This window comes from Cyrtonyx montezumae, unplaced genomic scaffold, assembly GCF_038088225.1.
Source record: "Cyrtonyx montezumae isolate F1298 unplaced genomic scaffold, pur_monq_1.0 scaffold_22, whole genome shotgun sequence".
NCBI classification, from domain to species: domain Eukaryota; kingdom Metazoa; phylum Chordata; class Aves; order Galliformes; family Odontophoridae; genus Cyrtonyx; species Cyrtonyx montezumae.
In genome coordinates this window covers 3880882-3902184 of record NW_027071959.1, presented here as the reverse complement: position 1 = coordinate 3902184, position 21303 = coordinate 3880882, and the positions used below count along the sequence as shown (strand labels likewise).

The 21303-nt window shown below is 42.7% G+C and overlaps 1 protein-coding gene across 1 annotated transcript; it reads right to left on the bottom strand.

Annotated features, from left to right (window-relative positions):
* Window positions 1–441: 441 nt before the first annotated feature.
* ATP12A (ATPase H+/K+ transporting non-gastric alpha2 subunit) lies at window positions 442–17570 on the bottom strand. The gene is made up of 23 exons (XM_065738507.1): window positions 17345–17570; window positions 15504–15644; window positions 13885–13944; window positions 13163–13366; window positions 12516–12629; window positions 12200–12334; window positions 11570–11687; window positions 10658–10926; window positions 9650–9848; window positions 9069–9178; window positions 8661–8795; window positions 8192–8384; window positions 7624–7799; window positions 7140–7276; window positions 6306–6456; window positions 4431–4599; window positions 3615–3769; window positions 3374–3497; window positions 3079–3224; window positions 2682–2815; window positions 1672–1773; window positions 937–1028; window positions 442–782 (listed from the first exon to the last, which is right to left on the bottom strand). Exons 1-23 carry the CDS (start codon window positions 17351–17353, stop codon window positions 754–756), a joined length of 3102 nt encoding a protein of 1033 aa, XP_065594579.1. The 5' UTR covers window positions 17354–17570; the 3' UTR covers window positions 442–753.
* Window positions 17571–21303: the final 3733 nt, after the last annotated feature.

The window sequence follows — 21303 nt, the reverse complement described above, 5'->3', positions numbered from 1 at the left end:
AGTGCCCATATTGGAGACCTAGTCTCAGACAGCACTTTAACAGTGCCTGCTTGATGCATACAAAGGTCTTTTTGCCATGGAGATGTTGGCCCTTTGGAAAATGAGTGTAAAACTGGGTGTCCTAAATTCATAGGATCATAAAATGTTGAAGTGGACTGGCCGTGCCTTGGTCTTCAAGATGCATTTCTCAAAATGTTTGGTCCTTTTCCATTTCACTCCTTTAGTCTGTATAAGAAAATAAGGTGGAGAACTGTCTTCTGGAAAATACTTTTATTATCAAATTTTTCCCATACCCTTAGCAAGGTAATACAAGTCTGTGTATGCACTTGCTTGCAATTCAGTTGCACAAACAAACAAACAAAAAAGAAAATGATCAAACAACCCCTCTAGTGCAAATTAATGCCTTACATTGATAAATTGTTGTGTTGTTTGGTTGGGTTTTGTGTGTGTGTGTTTTCCTCTCTGAGTGCTCTCCAAGTTCATCCTTGGATGAGGGAAAGTCGTGCTTGTTACAAAAATAGTTAGCATTTCAATTTCAGACTCGTGTCAAATTTACAGTACAGCAGGAGGTTACTTGCCAGCCTCCTCAGTCCTTAATTCTTCATGAAATTCATGAAATTTCTTCACCCACTCGTGGGGTGAGCCCAGTGTATACTTGGTATTGCACAGACAGGACATGGAAGCAGCAGAGGCTGTGTGAAGTGGAGGAGCAGCTCTCCATGAGGAGGAAGGAGTCCAGTAATAAGGACAGTTTCAGTAATACATGTTCTTATCCCACCAACCTGCAGGAGGAGAGGAAGGAAAAAGTGATGTTTGGAGCACTGAGGGTGTAAGGTCCATTTTTAGTTGTCTGTCTGTCAGAGGCAGTGAAGGCAGGTGAGTGGGTGGCAGAGGAGGAAAGGACAGCTTATGGAAAATGCAGGACATTGTACTTACTTCCTGGGTACCTCCTGATAAACAGCTTGCGGACCTCATCGTAGACCCATATCAAGACAGCAAATGGTACAGCCACAAACCAGTACTGAAACCTGGGAGTGGGAGAAGAGGTTCTCACTCAGAAGCATCTAACCACCGAGCTGAACTGCTGAGGTCTCTCTCTGTGCTGTCAGATGTCACTAAAAGAGAATCTGGACTTTGGGTTTTTTTTTTCCTGTGACTTAAGCACTTAAATGGTTAGAAATAAGATTAGGTCCTGCAAGCTGCCCAAGCATGCGTAGTTAACTGAATTTATTAATTCTGGATACTACTCAGAAGGAAATGTTGCCTTCTGGCATTACAGTCTCTGAAGACGTCAGAAAAATTGAACATTTTTGACAGTGATATATTTAAAATAGAAGTTGCTTGCATAAAATTAAGTAAAATGTTATATAATCTCACCAAAATATTGGTGATGCTGGACAAAATCTGAATATTATACACTAGAAGGTTTCTGTATCCTCTGTAGTAAATTCAGTAGAAAAAGCAGTGTATTCTTTATAGGAGCTATGAGAAGAATTCCCTTCTTGATCAAAATTTTGTCCAACCTATTCTTTGTAAGGAATATTCACAAATATTTATCCGAGTACTGTTTTGCATGGATATATTTCTCCCATTTCTGGGTTCAGGCAGAACAGTAAGTCCATGTCTGTTAATATATGAAGGAAAGGGAAGTTTGTCAGCATCAGAACTCACCTCAGAGGTGTGAAGTTCAGGGCTGTAACATGTCCAAGACCATAGGTAAGAATCAGAGCTATTCCTATCTGGGAAAATATACCCACCCAGATGACTTTGTTCCTACAAGAAATCACAGAGAAACAGTTACAGGATTTTGTCCACACACAAAAAGCTGATCCCTCAGCACACTGCAAAGGCTGTGCCTTCCTGAGGCTCTGCTAGCTGTCTTGGATAAACCCACATGAGGAAGGGAGGGAGCAGTGTAATGTGAGGGAACTGGTGGGCTCTGTAGCACTGTCACACATCTCACATTCCCATATCTTTCTGGCTCCCATTCTTGACCTACCTAGAGCAGAGCTAGCTTTAGGCAGGCCTGCCACGTGCATTACTCACGTCTCCTACTTGCAGTGTGAACGTGCTCATTGTGACTCAAATGTAAATGAAAGAAGGGAAAGTACATAGGGTGTAGGCTCTGCAACTGCAGATAAAGAAAGAAAACCAATTTGCTTTTCTATCAGAAATACTCTGACTAAATGCCAGCTTTTACATGCAGCCTCCATCCCACTAGATGTTTTTAATTCTGTGGCTTTTACTGGATTGACAGGAGCAGAGCCCTTTGCAAAGGGCAGCCAGCCCTACTGCAGGGAGTTTGACCAGCTGGTATCTCCTTATCTGACAGACTAAAGTTAGCTTGAAGAAGTTCAAGTGACCTAACTACTGATAACTAGATAAGAAAATAATCTGGGGAGGAAACTTTTCTTCATAGTAAATATTTTGATGAATGGAGAATTGCTTTTTAGGCTGATGTGTTTCTGTATTAAACAGTAGAAAGCCTTTATTTAAGGAAAACTCCTATCATGAGATAGAAAACAGGGTGGCAAAGTACGTTAATATGTTTGTCAAGCAATGGCTTGGCTCCATATTTAGTCTTTGTTCAACAACTGAACATGAGGGGGCAAATCACTGAGCTAATTAGCAGTGGGCTAATTTATCTTTCTGCCTGTCAGGTAAAGAGCCAGCAAATGTACCGGAAAAGACCCTGCTGGAAAATGGAATTTCTTCTTGTTTTCCTGATAATCAAATCTGCAACTTGCTGAATGGTGATGCTGACAAAAAAGGCAGTATAGCCAGTCCACTGCAGGTACGTCCTCTGGTATTTAGTCTGCAAAACAAAGGAAAAAACAAATAGCTGTGTTATATCAGACACTCGTGTCTTGTGGAAGCAACTGAAAACCTTGGTAAGAAGATTTCTGTTACAAAACACAGTTATTCCAGATTTAGGTTTGCAATGACCAGATTTGGGCCAGTATTTTCATTTAAACCCCCTTTCTTCTTCTTAATCTTGTATTTTGGAAGAGAGGATTGAGTTTTAAAGAAACTGTTGGGTGAGATACAGTGTGTGAGAATGTTCTGGTGCTTCTTTACCCATTCCTGTCCGTAAGAGTCCTCGAAGTCATTGATAGCATTGTTTTCCCAGTCGACTCGAACTCCAAGCAGTGTGGAAGGGAGGAAGCCTTGTTCTGCATACACTGTGAAATATGTCACAAAGGCTCCCACTGACTGCATGATACCTGCAAAATCAAAGAGGGAGAAATGAGGAAGAAGAGAAATCTTTGAGCACCGCTTTACTTTCGTGTTCCCCTTCTCTAGCAAGTGAAGCACTTGTCTCTATCGGGTTTTGCTGATGCAAGATAGTGTTAGAGTGAATGGGCCAACCTACCAATCTGCAGGTAGGAGTATATAGCGAGCTGCTCATTCACCAGCCTGTCTTTCTTCTTGTTTCGAGGTCTCCTGTTCATAATGTCACTTTCAGCTTTTTCATAGGCTAATGCAACAGAGGGGATCTGTAACAAAAATAAACTATCAGGGTCTTGTAGCAATATCTATCCTTATATCCCCAGCTTCTCTCACTTGTGAGCTGAAAATAACTCAAAGACATCAGCTCTGAGGCAGCAACTTACAATGTCTGTTCCCAGGTCAATGAATAAGATGGTGATAGTGCCAATGGGCATTGGAATGCTGGCAATAATGTAGATAAGAAAGGGACAGAGCTCAGCGATGTTCTTGGTCAGGGTGTAGGCAATTGTTTTCTTCAGGTTGTCAAAGATCAGGCGGCCTGCAGGAAAAGGAAGCACCTCTGTGAAAGCTAATTGCCAACAGTGTTTAAAAAAAAAAAAGAAAGAAAGAAACCAAACCAAAAACTTATTTTTTTAACTAATATAAGCAAAGGCAATGATGGCTGAAGTTTGTTCTACTCATTTATTTCCTCATACATTGTAAGATACTTTTTTTTCTTTCCAAACTATTAACCTGCCCTCTCTTTGGCTCTCCTGAACTCCCATTCCTCTGCACACTGTGGTTTCAATGCAAACCTCGAGCTCTTTGTGGCTGGAGAAGCGCAGCGTGCTCGTTTCAGTGTAGCACAGTGAAGGTTGCATGTGAGCAAGTATTAAAGTTAAAATGTAAAGAAAACAACCTATATCTTTACGATGATAAGGATTGCATAGGAGCAAGATGAGAAATGCTTTTGTTTGGAGTTTGAACTAGCAGAGAGAGCAAACCAATGCTCTACTTAGCAAATATGTGTGAGAGGGGAACGATTTCCTTATTGTCTTTTTGTAGTGTCTGTGCATGGAAGTGATTCCCATTTTTTCTGAGTACCAAAATCCTATTTCCAAATCCAGAATGAGAGTAAGGGAGGTAAGGGGTGAGCTGCCTGCAGAGAGGGATGCGGGAGGACAGGATCAGGAAGAAAGAGACAGCAACATTACTTTTACCTTCCTCCACTCCTGTGACAATAGAGGCGAAGTTATCATCCAGCAGTACCATATCAGCTGCATTTTTAGCTGCATCAGAACCAGCAATACCCATAGCAATTCCAATATCTGCTTTTTTAAGAGCAGGGGAGTCATTGACTCCATCTCCGGTCACAGCAACAACTGCACCCTGGAACACACAAAAGGATCTCCAGATGTGGCTTTGTAGAGGATATGGTGCCATCTTCCCCTGTGGACATTCTGCTCTCAGCACTCTCCCAGTCTCTAAATCTCTAGAAGCATGATTAATATGACAGCTTTGGACTTGTGTGCAATACATGGCTGTATAGGTGTTTGTGTGTAGTCTAGGTTGCCTCCATACTCAGCAGAGAGAAATGGGGAATTCAGGGACCCCACGTGATCTTTTCTTTTGTGAAGTGCTTACAGACTCAGCTGGTTTTAATCTTAATTGTAAATTGCCTAACTGTTCAGCTAGAGGCCCTTTGCATCCTGTCCCAACTCTGGCCATTGGCATGCATGTTAGGAATCCAAAAGGTGGCAAACCCTGATTATTCAATTCAGCTTCTTTGTTATCTTCCAATGAAACCATCTACCACAGCAAAGGGTGCTGTTCTGCTTGGTGACAAAGCTCACAGCTGGGTTGCAACTCAGTGTTCTGAGTGGGAGAAAGCCTGACAAACTGATTAAAGCAAATACTGAACGTCCTGTCCCTTTGGGGATTTAGCACAGTGTCACTACTGATAAATACTGCCATGGACAGAAGGGCTTAGAAGCTCTCAGTGCTAAAGGCAGCATGTAGGCTGAGTGGCTCAAGAGGGGGGAAGGGAGGGTGTTCCTCTACATCCTTCTCCATCTACTGAGAGTGTGGGTGTCCAGGCAGTACTAAACACATTTACCCTCTGTCTGCCAAAGGCCGTTCAAAAAGAAAAAAAAAAATTAGATTTAATGGAAAGATTTTATCCCCTTTTTTTTTTTCCTCTTCCCTGAAAGCAATTCAGGCTTAAACTTGAAGAGCTGTTAATGCTGATTGGAAAGCTTACGGCTGGCATAATTACAAAAATGAAATAGTGGCTTGTGCTGTATCTCCATCCCTGTGAAGTTCAGGCAATGGTGGTAGTGTTGTTTTAGGTTTGGAGCATCTATTTGGAAGATGTGTCAGAGGGGGAAAATCATTGAATTGACAATCTGCATCTTCTTTGGAGTGCTATATATGTCATTTCTTTCCTTGTGCCTCCTGTGCTGGCTGCACTCCATGCTCCCTTACATAACGCTGCCTGTGAGTGGGACAATCCCTCTTTAAATCCTGCCTCAGATTCATGCTTAATGTGGGTTCTTTTGCAGTCTTTGAAAGTAGTGTAGATAAGGCTTGGTCACAGATAAATCATGCTATGACATTTTGTGGGATTCATATCTTACTTCTTGTCTAAACATTCCTGTGGGAGGGAAGTACATAGGTCTAAATGGCCACGAGAGATAAGATGAGAGGATGTGGTAACATGTGGCTTTGATCTGGGTTTAAAGAATTAGGGAAGGCTCCTTCCCAAAGAGTGTGCAAGTCTCTACCTGGGACGCTTGCTGTGCATCCCAGCAGCAGCTTCTCTGAATTACAGGCAAGCCAGTCAGACCCCTCAGCACAGCTCTAAGACATTCATGCTTTAGAGGAGCTTATTTTGTCAGTGGGAGTTCAGAGTCTGTAGCAGGAATGAAAATAACTTGGGTTCTGTCCAGAGAACACAGTGCTCGTGGCAGTCTGTGAGATGCAGTGTGATCAGAGCTTAGAGTGCCATGGAAATTGCCTTCCCCTGTGCCCTGGGGGATGCTACCCTTGGAAATGCACTAAAGCCATGTCTGTGCAGAAGCTTGTCCACCTCTTACCTGTCTTTGGCAGCCTTCCACTATGATCAGTTTCTGTTGGGGCGATGTCCGTGCAAAGACAATCTCTGAATGGTTGCACAAAATTTCGTCCAGCTCCTGCAAGCTCATGTCCTTCAGCTCCATCCCATTCACTACTGCTGCTGTAGCCTCCCTGTGATAGCCATGGGTACGTTTTCAAGTTAAAAGGCTTAGATAGGGATCAGTGCAGTCACAGAATGAATGCAGCTTAACAGTAAGGAAAGCAGCAAATTGAGTTAATTTCGGAAGCATTCGTTGTTAATCAGCAGGTGCTGAATGAAAGCTACTGCAGAAATCCAGACTGAATTAGTTACCTAGATACAGAGGGAAGTAATTAGAGCTTCCTCCTGAGTAGACTTAACAACAGAAAATGCATTTTAAAGAGTACTCTGAGGGAATGGCGGAGAGTGAGAGTGGAGGAGGAAGGCATCTCTGTGAAAATCTTCAATGCTTTTCTTATGATGTTAGTATTATTTTTTACACTGGTGAAAGAGGAACTTGACCTGAGGACCACCAGTCCATCCTCCAGCACTGCACAAGATTGTGAATTTTGGTTCTCAGCTGTGCGTGTTTTGTCAGATGTGCCGTGACAGCAAAGACCAGCGTGATCTACAAAGTATTATTCACCAGTATTTTCCAGTGGAGAGTGCAGGTGAGAGCCCTGGCCTAGGAATATAGTTATTCAGGTAAAGAGGGCATGTTAGATGGATTTGATGGCTGTGATGGAGAGTTAGGCTAAAAAGCACTATAGAAGAAGAAGGTATAGCTTTCAGACAACAAAGGCATAGGTATCCCAGATATTCTGCCTGCTCTTACTGTCTGCTGACTTGCTCAACAGGAACGTTGAGGCGCTTCGCAATGTCTTCCACTGTCTCGCTGGTGGCTGAAATGATGCCCACGCTCTTGGCAATGGCCTTAGCAGTGATTGGGTGATCACCAGTGACCATGATAACCTGAGGAAGGGATGAGCGCTTGGAGTGAGTGACAAGTGTATGTGCTGTGGATGTGGAGAGGTAAGATGAAATGTCTATTGTTCTAGACCAGGAAGCAGTTTGGAATCTGAACTTGGAAAGGTGTGCTATGTATGCAACAAGACAGGTAGTGACAATTAATTAATTAGCTCTGTATTGACTTCTGTTCTTTACCTCTTGTTATTGGCACCATTTTATCAGAGGTGTGAAAAAAAAACTGTCTTGAGCAGCAAGGTTGGAGCAACGCAGAATAAAGAAGCTTTTTCCAACAAGAATTCATGTTACGTGTACTGAGGTAACAGTCTGTAAGAATACTGCAAGATCCCTACCTTGATCCCAGCACTGCGGCACTTTGAGACAGCATCTGGCACTGTGGAACGAGGTGGGTCAATCATAGATAAGAGCCCAACAAAGCACAGGTTGGAGGTGGGGAAATTCATGGAATCTGTGTCAAATGGGTAGGTGTCTGGAAACTCATTTTCAGGCAGGTACAGATGACAGAAACCTGAAAGGAGATGCAGGTTGACAAAAAAGGAAGTAGTAAAAGAGAGGAGAGCTTGCTATAGCTTAGCATCAGATTGTTTCTTGTCTGTAAAATTCCAGTGCATTAAACCACTTGCTTTCTACAGAGTGCTGTTTAACCTGCCATTGTAACTTTGTTTTGGCTGCACAGTGTTTCAGACTGACATCAGTATATAGCACTAAGAGCACCCCTGCCTCAGAGAGCTCACAGCACCTCCGTGAGCTTTTAGCACTCTGCTTTTAGAAGGCAGCTCACTTTGCTTTTTTCCCTTCACTGCAAGGGAAATGAAGTCCAGACACACTGCACTCATCCCAGGATTTTAACTCCCCATTTTCCACCACAGTTCTCTTACAGTCCCTCTTTTTAGGACTCACCAAGCACTCTTTCTCCCAGGCCTCCCAGCTCCATGTATGCTGTTTGGAAAGCTTCTGCCTTTTCACTGTCCAGTGGTTCTTCTTTCCCATTGACCATGATAGTGCTACATCTCTCTAAAATCCTCTCTGGGGCACCTTTCATCACCAGCAGAAAGCGTTTGTCGTTGGGATCGTCCGTCTCATGAATGGAAAGCTGTGTGCCAGAAATTGAAGTAATTTGAAAAGGCATATACAACTCTGATTTGTTTCCATTTTTGGTCACTTTGCACAGAAATAGTGTTTGTTCTCCTTTTCCATGTATCATTGTTTCCATCAAATGAAATGAACTACAGTTATTGTAGGTTAAATCCTCCCTGTCATTGAATTCACCCATTAAAACTACCAGGTCACAAACTTGTTGCACTGGACACGGTGGTAGAAACAGCGAAAGCTGGAAACAGTCTGGCCTGTTTCCAAAACTGAAACACACCTGGAATTTGTTGGTAGAGTTGAAGGGAATTTCAGCCACTTTCTTGTTCCGTGCTCGAATATTCATGACGTCACCCAGAACAACTTCTGCAAATTTCAGCAGAGCTGTTTCAGAGGCATCGCCCACCACAACTCTCTGCGTGGATGAGAGAAGGAACAGTTGATAGCATATATACTTCTGCACCTCTTTCAAGACAGCTTATGTGGTTCTGGAAGATGCTGAGTGCTTGAGCAGCAGTGATAAAGCAGCAGTTGTCCCGAAAAAATCCTTGTGCTAAGGATTTATAGCCAATAGTGAATAAAAAGGCTGGAGTGTTAAGTGTGAGAGATGACTGAAGCTGAACAGAACAGCTTGTATGTATTGCTCTTTCAGAGGAAGAGAAAGAAGTTGATGTGAAGCAGGCAATACCTTCATTACTGGGAGGTTCTCCTGTCCTGGTCTGAATTCTGCTCGGTTGCACAGAGTCACAATTTTTGATAGTGCTGTCCATGATGGAGAGCTTTGATCAAAAGGCTGGGCTGGAGAAAAGCAAAATAAATACAGTATTCTTTAGCAGGTGATGTGGTAGAAGTAAAAGATCAAGTCTGAAACCACACAATGGAATTATTTGCAGACTAAGGTGTTCCTTTGATAGGTTTTGTTTCAGAAAAATGATTTAACAGGAGCCTTTGCAGCAATCAGCTAGCAATTCTGGCAGAGTTTTGTAGATAAAGTTTCTGCATTTTTTTCCTGTATGAATTTACTGTCAGTGAGTGCACCTGAGATTAAAACCTCTTCCAGGCTTATTTTCTATGATAGGAATTATTTTGTTCTCATCTCTGTGTGGCAAAGAAGGGACTTTCCTACTGCACGATGCACTTCTGTGTGGCAGGGAGGTACATCTGTTTCAGCTCTGAAAAGATATCCTCATCCACATCAGTTGGACAGCTGGTAAGTGAGAAACATCCCACATAGCCGCCCCCTTCCAGGTCCCCCATTGCCATATTTACTTGTTTGATCTTCACTGGTATCAGCTGAGTAGATCTGATTATCAAACCAGAGGTGAGCAACAGTCATCCTGTTCTGCGTGAGGGTCCCTGTCTTGTCAGAGCAGATGATGGAAGTAGAGCCGAGTGTTTCCACTGCCTCCAAGTTCTTCACCAAGCAGTTCTTCTTTGCCATCCGCTTGGCTGTCAGGGACAGGCTCACCTGGCAGAAGTAAAAAAGAAGTTCAGCTTGCTGCCAGCAAGTTCCAGAATGATGTAAGCAGGCTACAGACTTCTACTTTTATCAGCATTGCTTTTCTAAGAGGTCGTTTTTTATGAGTCAGCTTTTGGTGGGCTGTAGTTTTGCACTGCGACAGCATTATTTAGATCAGATGTTTAGCTGTAGCTAACAGAAGTACATGTGCTGATGGGAGCAGCCTGGTTGCCTGCTGATAGTGATGAGTGTTGTATTGAGGCTGTTTGAGATGGAAGAACCCCCGCAATGTTGGGGGAATTCCCAGTCACCAAGTTAATGAATCCTGAAGTGAATCTCTTCATCACTACAGTTCATTGCTGGTGTGCTTTAGGGCTAATGATGCTTAACAGTTCTGCTGCTTCTCAGCCAGGGACTTCAGAGGCAGTTTTTATGTATTAGTAACTGGAATTTTCATGCAACTTTTAGGGTACAGTGTCTTCCTTTCTGAATAGGAACAGGTTGTGGAGAAATGACTCACATCATCATACTGCTTAGCAATTGAGGCAGAATAGTACTTCAAGAACATTGTTTAGAGCTGGATTTTTGTGCTGAAGCTCAGATCAATAGCTCGGTTATGCCAGGATTCCTAAATGAAATGTTTGTCCTTTCAATTTCATGGAAAAAAAGAGAGGAAGAAACCTACTTCAAACTCAACTCAGGTCAGGTAATCTGTTTTTCAGTGCTTAGTGTTATACTGTACTGGAGTTAAGAGAGATGAATTGTGGTAGTGGCTGAAGCACTACAGCAACAACCAGTGAATCCCAACACAGACTTACTGTTACTGTGGCTAGCAGTCCCTCTGGCACATTTGCCACAATGATGCCAATGAGAAAAATGATGGAGTCCAGAATCTTGTATCGCATTGATACAGAAATAATGAAGAAAAGGACACCGATGGTGATGGCCACTCCTGCCACCAGGTAGACAAAATGTTCAATCTCAATAGCAATGGGGGTTTTCTCATTTCCTACTCCTGATGCAAGAGAAGCAATCCGCCCAATGATCGTGCGGTCCCCAGTGTTGATTACAATGCCAGTAGCAGTGCCTGCAAAGAGATAACACCACCAGCTCCAAGACTGTCATCTCCACGTAGGACTGATTGACAAAGACCCCTTTCAGCCCTCACGTGGGTGAGACCTCACCCCAGAATTATTTATTTTCCCTTAGGAATCTTAGAGCACTGTCAGTGAAGGGAAGGAAAGACAAAATGTATTTTTATTAGGTAGCCTTTTCTGATTGTGTTGTAGTAGGAGCTCAGCATTACCCAGGGCACCGTGCAGTTTCCTAGCAGATAGTCTGTTTGGTACGACACATACCTTCTAGTTCTGAGAACAGGAACACCTTTAAGTGTACAGAGCCCTTTCACAGAAGCATCCACAAGTACATAAAGGCCTCTGCAACTTGACATTTCTAAAGGTGGTGATTGAAAGACCACAACAGAGCTGCAATCAATTGCTTGTTGTACCCGTAACCAGGCTAGGTGTTAAAACAAAGGTCTCACTTCTTGACATAACGAATGACCAGCTCAGTGCTTCGGGCTTTATTTTGGTGTCCTTTGGACAACCATTTCTTATAGCAACTAGACCTTTCTGGAATTCCTTGAGGCAGAATTGTTCAAAATGAGTTAGAAGTGTTGGAAGGCACTCTCTACGGATGGCATTTCCGGAGGCCTTTCTGTCGCTACTCACCTTCCACACAGGTGGTGGAGTAGAAAGCAATGTTCCTGGTCTCCAAGGGGTTCTCATGGGTGAAGTCACAGGAGCGGGACTGTGGTTCTGATTCCCCTGTGAGTGAAGAATTGTCCACCTTTAATGAAACGGAGACATGCCCGTATTAAAGTTAGTAACATGCAGTTGTGTACAGCCCAGACGACGAGGCTGCAGCACATGTAGTAGCAGGTGACAGGGCCATCATCTCCCAGTGCTTTTTTCTGAGATGATTGCCACTGTCACCGTTGGGAATGTATTTCTACAGGAAATTGGTTCAATCTGTGTGTTTGTTGGTGGGATTTTCAGTGGCAGCCAGGAAGGTCTGTGGAGACATGTAATGTAGTGCTGCTATTTCTGCCACTGCCCTGGCAAAGAGCATTGCTGGAACATGCTGTGGCCATAATGGCTTCTTCTGATGTTCTGCAAGTGGGGATGTTAGTATGGCATGAGATGAGGATCTCAGGAGAGTTTCTGCATTGTGTGACGTAGGTAGATATTGAATGTTAAAGCTCTAATAACTCATACTGAGAATCTGGAAATTGTTTATGTTACAAAAGCCTCTAAGCCATTCTTATACTCACTTAGTGTGCTCTACAAAGCGTTGTTTACCTTGCATCCCTGAGTAGAGATCAGACGAATGTCTGCTGGGATCCTGTCTCCACCCTTTATTTCCACGATATCTCCCACTACCAGCTGGTCTGCTGCCATTTCCTTCTTTTCTGCATCTCTGATGACGAGAGCTTGCTGAAGGACAGAAGTATGACCAAAATGAGTGTGGTGCTATCCTCTATCACCTAACCAAGAGGTAGATTCAAGTTGTGCTTATCACTTCTACATAAAGCACTTGAAGTCCCACTTCAGACGATTTGAGGTTTGCTGTTAGAATGAGCCTTCATCTCAAAAGAAATGCCTTGGGTACTCTCACCTGTGGAATCATTTTACTGAAGCTGGCCATGATGTTTGTGCTTTTAGCTTCCTGATAGTAAGCGAAGATACCAGTGAGGATGACGACCAGTGCAAGGACTACACCAAGGTAGAGCTAATCAATGAAAGAAATAATCCAGTTAGATGACAGTATATGCTAGGCAGTTCCTCTGAGAGAGTAAGTCATAGTTCTGTATGGCTTCAAGAGACGTAAAATGAGTTATTGAAGCAGGCTAAAAGAGAAATTAAGGAAAGAGCTTTCAGGTTTTGCTATTGATCAAGTAAAGCTTCTGAGGTATAAAAAGAGTTATAATGGCAAATGTCCTGTCTCTCTAAAATCCTTCTCCTAAAGCCAGTTCAAACCTGGCTTGAACCTGAATCAGTTATATTCCTAGCAGAGAATTAAAGTCAAAGATTCCAGTGTACTTAAGTATTTTGATTGTAGGCAGCAGTTATAAAACCTTTGGACAGACACTCTTAGACAGAAGTGGTATGTCAGGTATTTACCAGAAATGTTCAGTAGTAAAGGGAGAGTCCTGAAAGAACAAAAGGCCTCCTCATTGTTACTGAATAACTATGAAGTAGTATTTCAATTACTTAGATTGTTGGAGGGTCACATACTCACTCTGTATTTATTCAAACACTTACGTTGTCAAAGGCTGATTCAGCTCCCTGAGCAAACTGAATGCCAAATGAAATCCAGGAGAAGACAGCTCCTATCCATAAGAGGATGGAAAACCCTCCCACCATCTGCTTGAGGAACTTAACAATTTCAGGAGTGGCTTTGGGAGGAGTGAGTGAGTTGGGACCATCGCGGGCCAGAATCTCTGCTGCTCTTGCACTAGAAAGACCCTGCAAAAGTAAATGCCACTTTTATCACGAAGTCACAGAGGACAGGTTTTTATCTCAGCTCAGAAAAAAAGATGTGTGTGCTCCTTGTTTCCAAAACATTGTTAGTGGATCAGTAACTTGTGCCTTTGATTTCCAAATGTGGTGATTTCAGGACAGTGACACCACTAGTGAAAAGTGACCTGTAGTGAATCCTGTTAAAAACTCTCTCAGTCTTCAGAAAAGCTGTGGTCCTGGTGAGAACATAGAGGTCCAGATTTACACAGGGATTTTGATTGCAAAACAGTAGAATCCGTCAGACTAGGGAGAAAGTCCAGCTTAAAACCAGGACAGTGCAGTGCACTGAGATGCTGCTAGTTTGAGACTTCATTGGAAGCAGTGCTCTGTGGTTATGCATGCACACATCCACGAATGCGTCTTTGTCAGTTTGCCAATTTGAATTCTAAGCAGCTTTGGATTAGCCAGAGGTAAAGGAAGGCATCTGAACTGGGAGGTTTCTTAATGATGCCCTATGGACTTACTTTGATGATGCTTGTACCGTACTTTTCTTCCAGTTGTGAAGCACTGAGCTTGTGGTCATCCTGGATTCCGAAAGAAAAAGATAACAGTGAGCAGACTTGTAAACTTCATATCAGGATCTGTTCAAAGTGCCTGGATCTGGGGCCATGCATCCCACTTCCATGAACAAGCAATATATTTAATCAGTAAAAGCATGAGCCTTCTCTTACGTATTCACACCTCTGGCGTTTGCTCCTATTTTACTTTTTGCAGAGCATTTACAACACTTGTCTTCTCCTGGACAGAAATGAGTTTCACCACAAATGTCAGTATTATGTGGAGTCAAGAAGGTTAACTGATAAGTGTGAAAAGCTTTGAGATGGACTCAAGGGGCTGCTCAGTGTGAACACAGGGCTGGAAGTTAGTGCTTTCTTTAGGTTTTGTGTGTACTTCTGTAAATCTCCCTCTCCTCCTGCAAATCTGCCACAAGAGCAGGATGGGGTTCTCCTTTTAATTGCTCACTACAAATGCCTGTGCTTCTTTTAAATAGTTCCTCTTTGTGTGTTACAGGACCAAATACTCAGTACCATAGGCCACATATGGCATGTGTGTGCCAGCAGTGTCTGCATCTGACTGATGAGGAAGGGCACGTGACATTATTTGCTGTGGTCCTGTAGAAAGAGGCAGCAGGTTCTAAGCACAGTTAAAAAGAGGCGTGGGAGAGGGAAATCAGAAAGCTCTCCTCCTTCCCCTGCAGTGATACCTCTGTGGTATCACTGACCTAATTATATCCTGTGCCGAATGGAGATGTAGAAGCCAAGAATTTGTGAGTTCTCACCATTGTTTTCACAGAATGATTCATTGCTGCCTGGATGAGTCAATTAACCTGTCTGTGCTTTGATTTCACCTTAGAAACACGAGAGTACTGTTACATCCCCAGTGGCAAGGATGAGATACATTGAGAATTTTTCAGCTGGAACTAAACAGAGCTCGAAAAGATGATGGAGAAATTGATTGCTTGTTTTGGGGTTTCTTTACTTTTGGAATACTGCTTAGCCCATACATAGCCTTTACTGTGAGCAGTTCTTAAAGCAATTCAGAAAAGAGGTCAGAATAATTAACTTCATGTATCAGATTGGGAAACTGAAGCATACATGGAGGAAGTGAGTTCTCCGATCCCAGCTAGCAGCTCCCTAGCAAGTCAGAAGCTTAGTGCTTGCTCCTTGAAAGTACATAGCAGGGGAAACAAAAAGCAAAAAACTAGGCATGCTTCTAGATCTACTAGCAGTCCCTGGAACGAGATGTCTTGCTTCTCTCCTCCCTCTGCTTCCTGGCTAGCTGTGCAAGTGTCAGCTGAGAGAAAAGGCAGCTTGCAGTAATTCCCTCTGGGGAAGTACAGACCTCTGTAGGGGTGCACTGTTCTGTACCAGTGGTGGCTTCATCAAGCCAGAATCATCCTTTCATTATAGATATTAATCCTGTACAGGTTTTTTTTCTTTTTTTTCTCTGGGGTGCATTAGGGATGTAAGGAACCTTTTTCTTCTTCCCTGTTGGATTTTCAGCCCTGGCACTCCCCCTCACATTCATTCAAACAGTGGCTGAGGCTTTCCTGCCAGCTAATACAGGAGTTAGCAATACTCACCAGGTCCAGTTCTTTCTTCAGTTCTTCGTTCTTCTTCTTCTTGTTGCCCTTCAGGTCTTTGTACTTCTCTTCATCTCTGTCCTCTGTTTTTTCCAGGTCTTTTAGCCCATTGATCTCAACTGAGTAAACATCAGACTTTTTCTGTAGAAGAAGAAAGGTTTTAGCACTGTTGCGTGCACCCGCACAAATCAGACTGACAAATCCTTTTCTTTTTTCCTTTGCTAAGTTAGGAATTGCTGCTGCTTCTTTCTCCTGGCAACTTCAAGTGCTATCCCTGTCTTGATATCCCTGCAGCAAGCACTACAGCGCTCTCAATCAGGTCTTCAGCATCTGTCAATTACAGTGATTCCTTTAGAGAGTGCAACACTTCTGATATTTTATGATCTAACACAAAGTGTGGGAATACTGCCCACAACCTCAGCAAAACTAACAGGGAAAGGAAAAGAAAGGAAAAAGAAGAAAATACATTGATTGAGGACATTTTTCTTCGGCTGTTCCTGCAGCTTTCTAGATATATGACTTCATTTTTAATCAAAATTAATATGTTTATATGTACATTTTCATCTGATGACACAAAATGGAGGCAAACAGCTTACTGGGTGACTGGGAAGAACCAAGCCTGTTACTTCTTTCTTCTTCACTCTTACTGGCCAATCTAGTAACAGGTACAGGAAACTGGTAAGTGACCCAGGGATGCTGCCAGACCTCTGATGTTCTGCTTTATGGATAACTTGAAGAGGGCTGCATCCTCCTTACTTTATATTATCACTATAGTCTGAAGGGCATACTTCCTGTGTTGCCCATTTACCAGCTTCTATAATCATAATGTTCCAGATCCTAATTATCTTGTAAATTACATGCCATTCCTTAGAAGAACTATTGGCTGACCCCATTTCAGAGACTTCCTTAGAGATTAACCATCAGTCTCATGAGAGTCATGCTGGATCTTATCTGATGGTGTGCTTTGCTAGTGGGATGGATGTGCTGGTGTGCTGCTGCCTATCTGGCTGACAGGAGCACGTGTTTTGCAGGACATTTGTCAGTGTTTAGATTCCCGCAAAGGAAATTATTTCAGGTGAATTGATGAAAGTGGGCATTCTGCATGCAGCCTAAATCAGACAGCTCAAGTGATGGAAACAACAAGGAAAGAAAGGGTTTAGATAACCTGATTGTTTACTATTATTCTGAACTCAAAACTGACCTCCTGTCCTCAGATGCCCTTTAATTAAAGGAATGTTGACATCTTGATGTTTTATCTTGAGAAAGGGAAAAGCTAAAAGCTGGTGAGTAGTTCAGGCAGTTACAAGCCTGAAATCCTTCTCCTAAAGAACTTCAATTTCTTTGATAAATATCCCAGATACAGAACATCTCCATTTTAAATTTTGAATTCTGCCAAAGACACACAGTCTGGTTTATGTAGTGTGATTCTTCCTTTACACTCCTCCTCCTCCCTTTAACTTTCCAACGCAAAGATCTGTTTGGCTTTTCAAATCTCCAACAGAGAGACCAAGATAGGAAGAAAGGAACTATCTATCACGAGAGCCTACCAGGAAGAGAAGGAGAAAGAAAATGAGTGAAGTTAGACAAATCTGTTGATTGCTGTGCATATGATGTACATAAAACTTCTAACCTGCAATAGGATTAGAAATGCATAATTAACTAGATTGACAACTGTAGTCATTGCAGTGGATGCCCAGCAGTTTCTAGTATCAATTCCCTTTTTTTGTTTGTTTGCTTAGCTCATATTTCTAATACACATACTTCCATTAATAGTTAAATTAGTGTTGTTCTTAGGAAGAAACTTGTGCAGTAGCAGCAGATTTGGTGAACAGAGCACTCACCTTTACCATCTTGGTGAGCTTATTCCTTTGCTGATGGAATGAAGCAGCCAAGCCAAAAGCTCCAGATGAAAAGCAAAAGCCCAACAGGAGAGAAGAGCAGCTCAGAGCACTTCTGGCTGTTGCAGTGCAAAAGCTCACAGGGGTGGTAGTTCCCTCTCAGCTGGCAAGCAGATGTTAGCTGGAATCCTGCTTGGGTTTTGACATCCTTCAGGCAGGACAAGTTCCTTGTCCAAAGCCTGTGGAGAAAGAGCACTGTTTGCTGGTGCTTTATAAATCAGCATCTTGTGCTACCACTCCACCCCTCCCCTTCCAGGTCCAGCCCATCTTCTGTTTCACCTGTAGTAGGTGGAAAAATACCACGGTAATGGGCATGTGGGTTTCAGGTCAGATAGTTTCTAATTATTCCTTTGTAGTGTTTGCTCATGACTAGGATACAGGTGTATTATTCATCTTGCTAGAAGCAAAGAGTTTCCTTCAGAGGCTTTCCAGCACTGGACTCCCCTTTGCATATCCAGCTGTTACAGTAATGTCTGCTGGAGTAAAGGAAGTGTATGCATGTGTTCTGCCTCCTGGCTGCTGCCGTGATGCTCTGTGTGCTGCCAAGGGTCCCTGGAAGCCACATCCCTGCCCCGTATCGGTACTGGGGATTTAGTGGAGCAGTGCTCCTTCAAGCTTCTCAACTTGGAGTTCACTTCTTATTTGTAGATTGCATTTGATATCTTTTTAAACTTTCATGCATTACTGAAAGAAATAACTTCCAAGTGTATTTACAGTAAGTGCTCTTACCCAAATACTGTATGCAAATAATCTCATACCAATTACAAGCTTCCATACAGGAGTGGTAAAGATTTATGATGTACTTGGTACCCAGTGTATCACATCAGTCAGAAGTACCATTAACTTTTTCTACATCTCTGCTATTTTACCAAATTAAAACGAAGTTGTAGATGTGGAAAGATTTTGTTATGCTTTAACATTACTTTGGGGAAGAGTGTCTATCATCTGTCTTGCAGAATTGGTCTCACAACGTGACATAACGTTGCAGCAGTTGGTGTTCTGCATTACATGATTCATGAGCTTAAAATTGCATCTTGATGCTGTGAGGTACCACAGTCCCCAGCAGGGGACTGAACTTGTGGTAAGAAACCTACCATGCTATTGGAAGTAACTAACAGTGACCATTCCAAGCCATATTTGTAAGCTGTTGGTAGGGAAGACAATGAAGAAATATCCCTTACTAATCCATGTTCAAATTATGGATGGGCTCCAATAACTAGAGTGTCATAGCTCCTTAAATGGTTATTTATAAGTTCAGTTGTTTATACTTCTCAGTTTATGTTTATTAGTCTTTTTTGATGCATTCTTCAATCGTAGAACATTATGCAAGATACAGAAGTGCACCTGGAAAGGTTTCACATTCAGTTTCTGCTGTTTATTTTATTGAGAACTGGATTGTATCCTGGAGCTTGAATAGAAACCTTTTCATACATGTACAAGTATTTGAGATTTCATAATATATGCCATATACAAGAACACACACTGCTTGTGTCCAGTGATGCCTGTTGCCAAGGCACTAGAACCATAAAGATCAAGAAGTACAGTGAGCAGATTTGGCACCAAACTCCACTGCTGACGCTGGAGGTGAGGGGCTATCTGAAAGCAAACAAGTGCTTGCAAATAGAGAAATGCCATTCAGAAATGGAGTTGTGTTATCCATTGAGTTTATTGATGATCTTGAAGGTCTTTTCCAACCTGAGCAAGTCTATGATTCTATTAGTAAAGCCAGCAGGCTGGAGGATGTGGAAAGAGAGTGACATACTTGACTTTTTCATTGATCATTTTTAACTGGGAACTTGGATTTTACAGTCCATCACTGAGGAATTACTGGTAGGTGGAACACAGGAATGTATATGGGATCCTGCTGTTAACTGACGTATGAAAGCAACTACTCTGTGCTTCTCAGTAATAATTCATGATTTAGGATGTCATCTGGGTCATTTTGGCAGGCTTTGCATTTCTCTTCTCAAAGTCATGACGACTTTTGCCTGAGGACAAATGTTAGAAATGCAGATTAGAAAAGTGTTTGGCAACAAAGCATGCTGTACACTATGGCCTAGCTGCAGCATTTACACTGAAGCATCTGTCTTACTGAAGGAAATTGTTGTAGAAAATAAATAAAACTGGGAAAGCCCTTTGACAGTGCCATAGCATAGCAATATTCACAAGGTATTGATGTGGGATTGCCTACTAACAAGTGGTCTGCATGAAGCTGTCAAGTTAAGAGTAAGAAACTGATGGTTATAAAGCTCTTTGGCAGAAGTTTCATTAACTTTTGTTCCACTGAGGGAATGGTTGGTTTCCCTGTGAATTACAAAGTGCCAATGAGAAGCTCTATAAAAACCAAACCCCTTATTCCTTGTGAGCCAACACACTATGGTTGGGCAGTGTAATATCCCACTGCTGGGAGCACTGATGCTGTTTTTTATTGTTCAGCCACAAAGTGCCAGAAGTGAAGCCCACGTGAGAAGTCAGGCTGCAGTTCTGGACGAGTGCATGTACACCATATACAGTGAAGTGTTCTTCCCTTGGCTTGGCAAGATGTGGCATGCATGGAGAGGGATATATACCCGTGTCTGTGCCAGAGAACTGTAATCATGTGAGTTGCCTGCATGTCTCAACACCCAGAGCTGAGCCCTGGTTTGAAGGTAAAACAAATGTGTGTTGTTCTGATTCTTAAATATTGGCGTAGAAAAATAGCAAGTGTCCCTTTTAAAGTATTGTTTTAATTTGATCCTGTTCTAAGGTTGTGTCTGCACAAGGACAGATGAGAACATTTGGCTGTTGTTTAATGTGCTGAGATGTCTCTTGACTTGTACTGTGTAAAAGCTTGCAGGCTTCTTGGTCTCAAATTAGTTCAGGTTGTGTAGAGAAGAGGAAAATATCCGTAAAAGCTTTTGGAGTGAAGAAGCAGTGGACTGGTTTTGCCTGCATTTTTCTTCGAGCAGGTGTTTACCTTTGGAAATATTAGTGCTTTATTTGTATGTTCCTGTGTCTGCACAATGGGCACTGTGCAGCATTAAAAGCACCCGCAGGTACAGAGGTGGGTGGTGGTGGATCTGTGCTGGTTTGCTTTCCCGAGGCATTGCAGCCTTGTTGCCTTTCCTCTGGAAGAGCAGCAGAGGGAGTGCAGTGGCCTCTGTGCTTTTCTTCCTCATTCATTGTTTTCACAGCAGCAAAAACACAGTTTCTGGGTACAACACACGTGTCTTGTCTCAGTGCATGCCTATCTCTGGTTGGAGGGAAGTGTGTTGTGTTGCTTTTTATCTTGCAGTGTAAGTGTAAAACTAAATCTGAACTTCAGGTGAGCCTTTCGTTGTGCTGAAGTCTGTCTTTTAAAGGCAGGGTGGAAATGCAGAGGGGTTGGGCATTGCTGGCTGTGGGATTGGGATGTGCAGCCATGAGCACAGGTGGAAAGCTGGGAGGATTCTCTGCTTCCTTACTCAGGGAGAAGAAAATCTCTGAGCTGAGGGAAAAGCCGTTGTTAAATCTTCTCATTCTGAACGAAATCAGAGATGTTAAACTGTAATTCACAGGTCACACGTGATGGACAAAGCACTTGTACTGACACTGATAATTTAAGTGTTGGCCATACAGTGCTCTGAGTGCCTGCAGCACTTAGCTTCCACACTCAAGAAATTGCATGCTCTGTTTTGTGTAGCACTGCATGGGGTTTGTGGAAAGGTATATTTCTGTGCTCTTTCATGCTTTTTCTTTCTTGTTCATCCGAGATCAGGGTGAAATTATGAGGCACAATGGACTGAATGCTCAGCTTTTAAGATGGGAGCTGTATCCTGCCTCAGTAGTGGTGCTGTGTTGAGTTGCTGTCCCAGGAGACATGGCACAGACACCTCTGGTGTAGTCTGAGTGAAGGATTTATCTCAATTCTATAAAAGGAATTG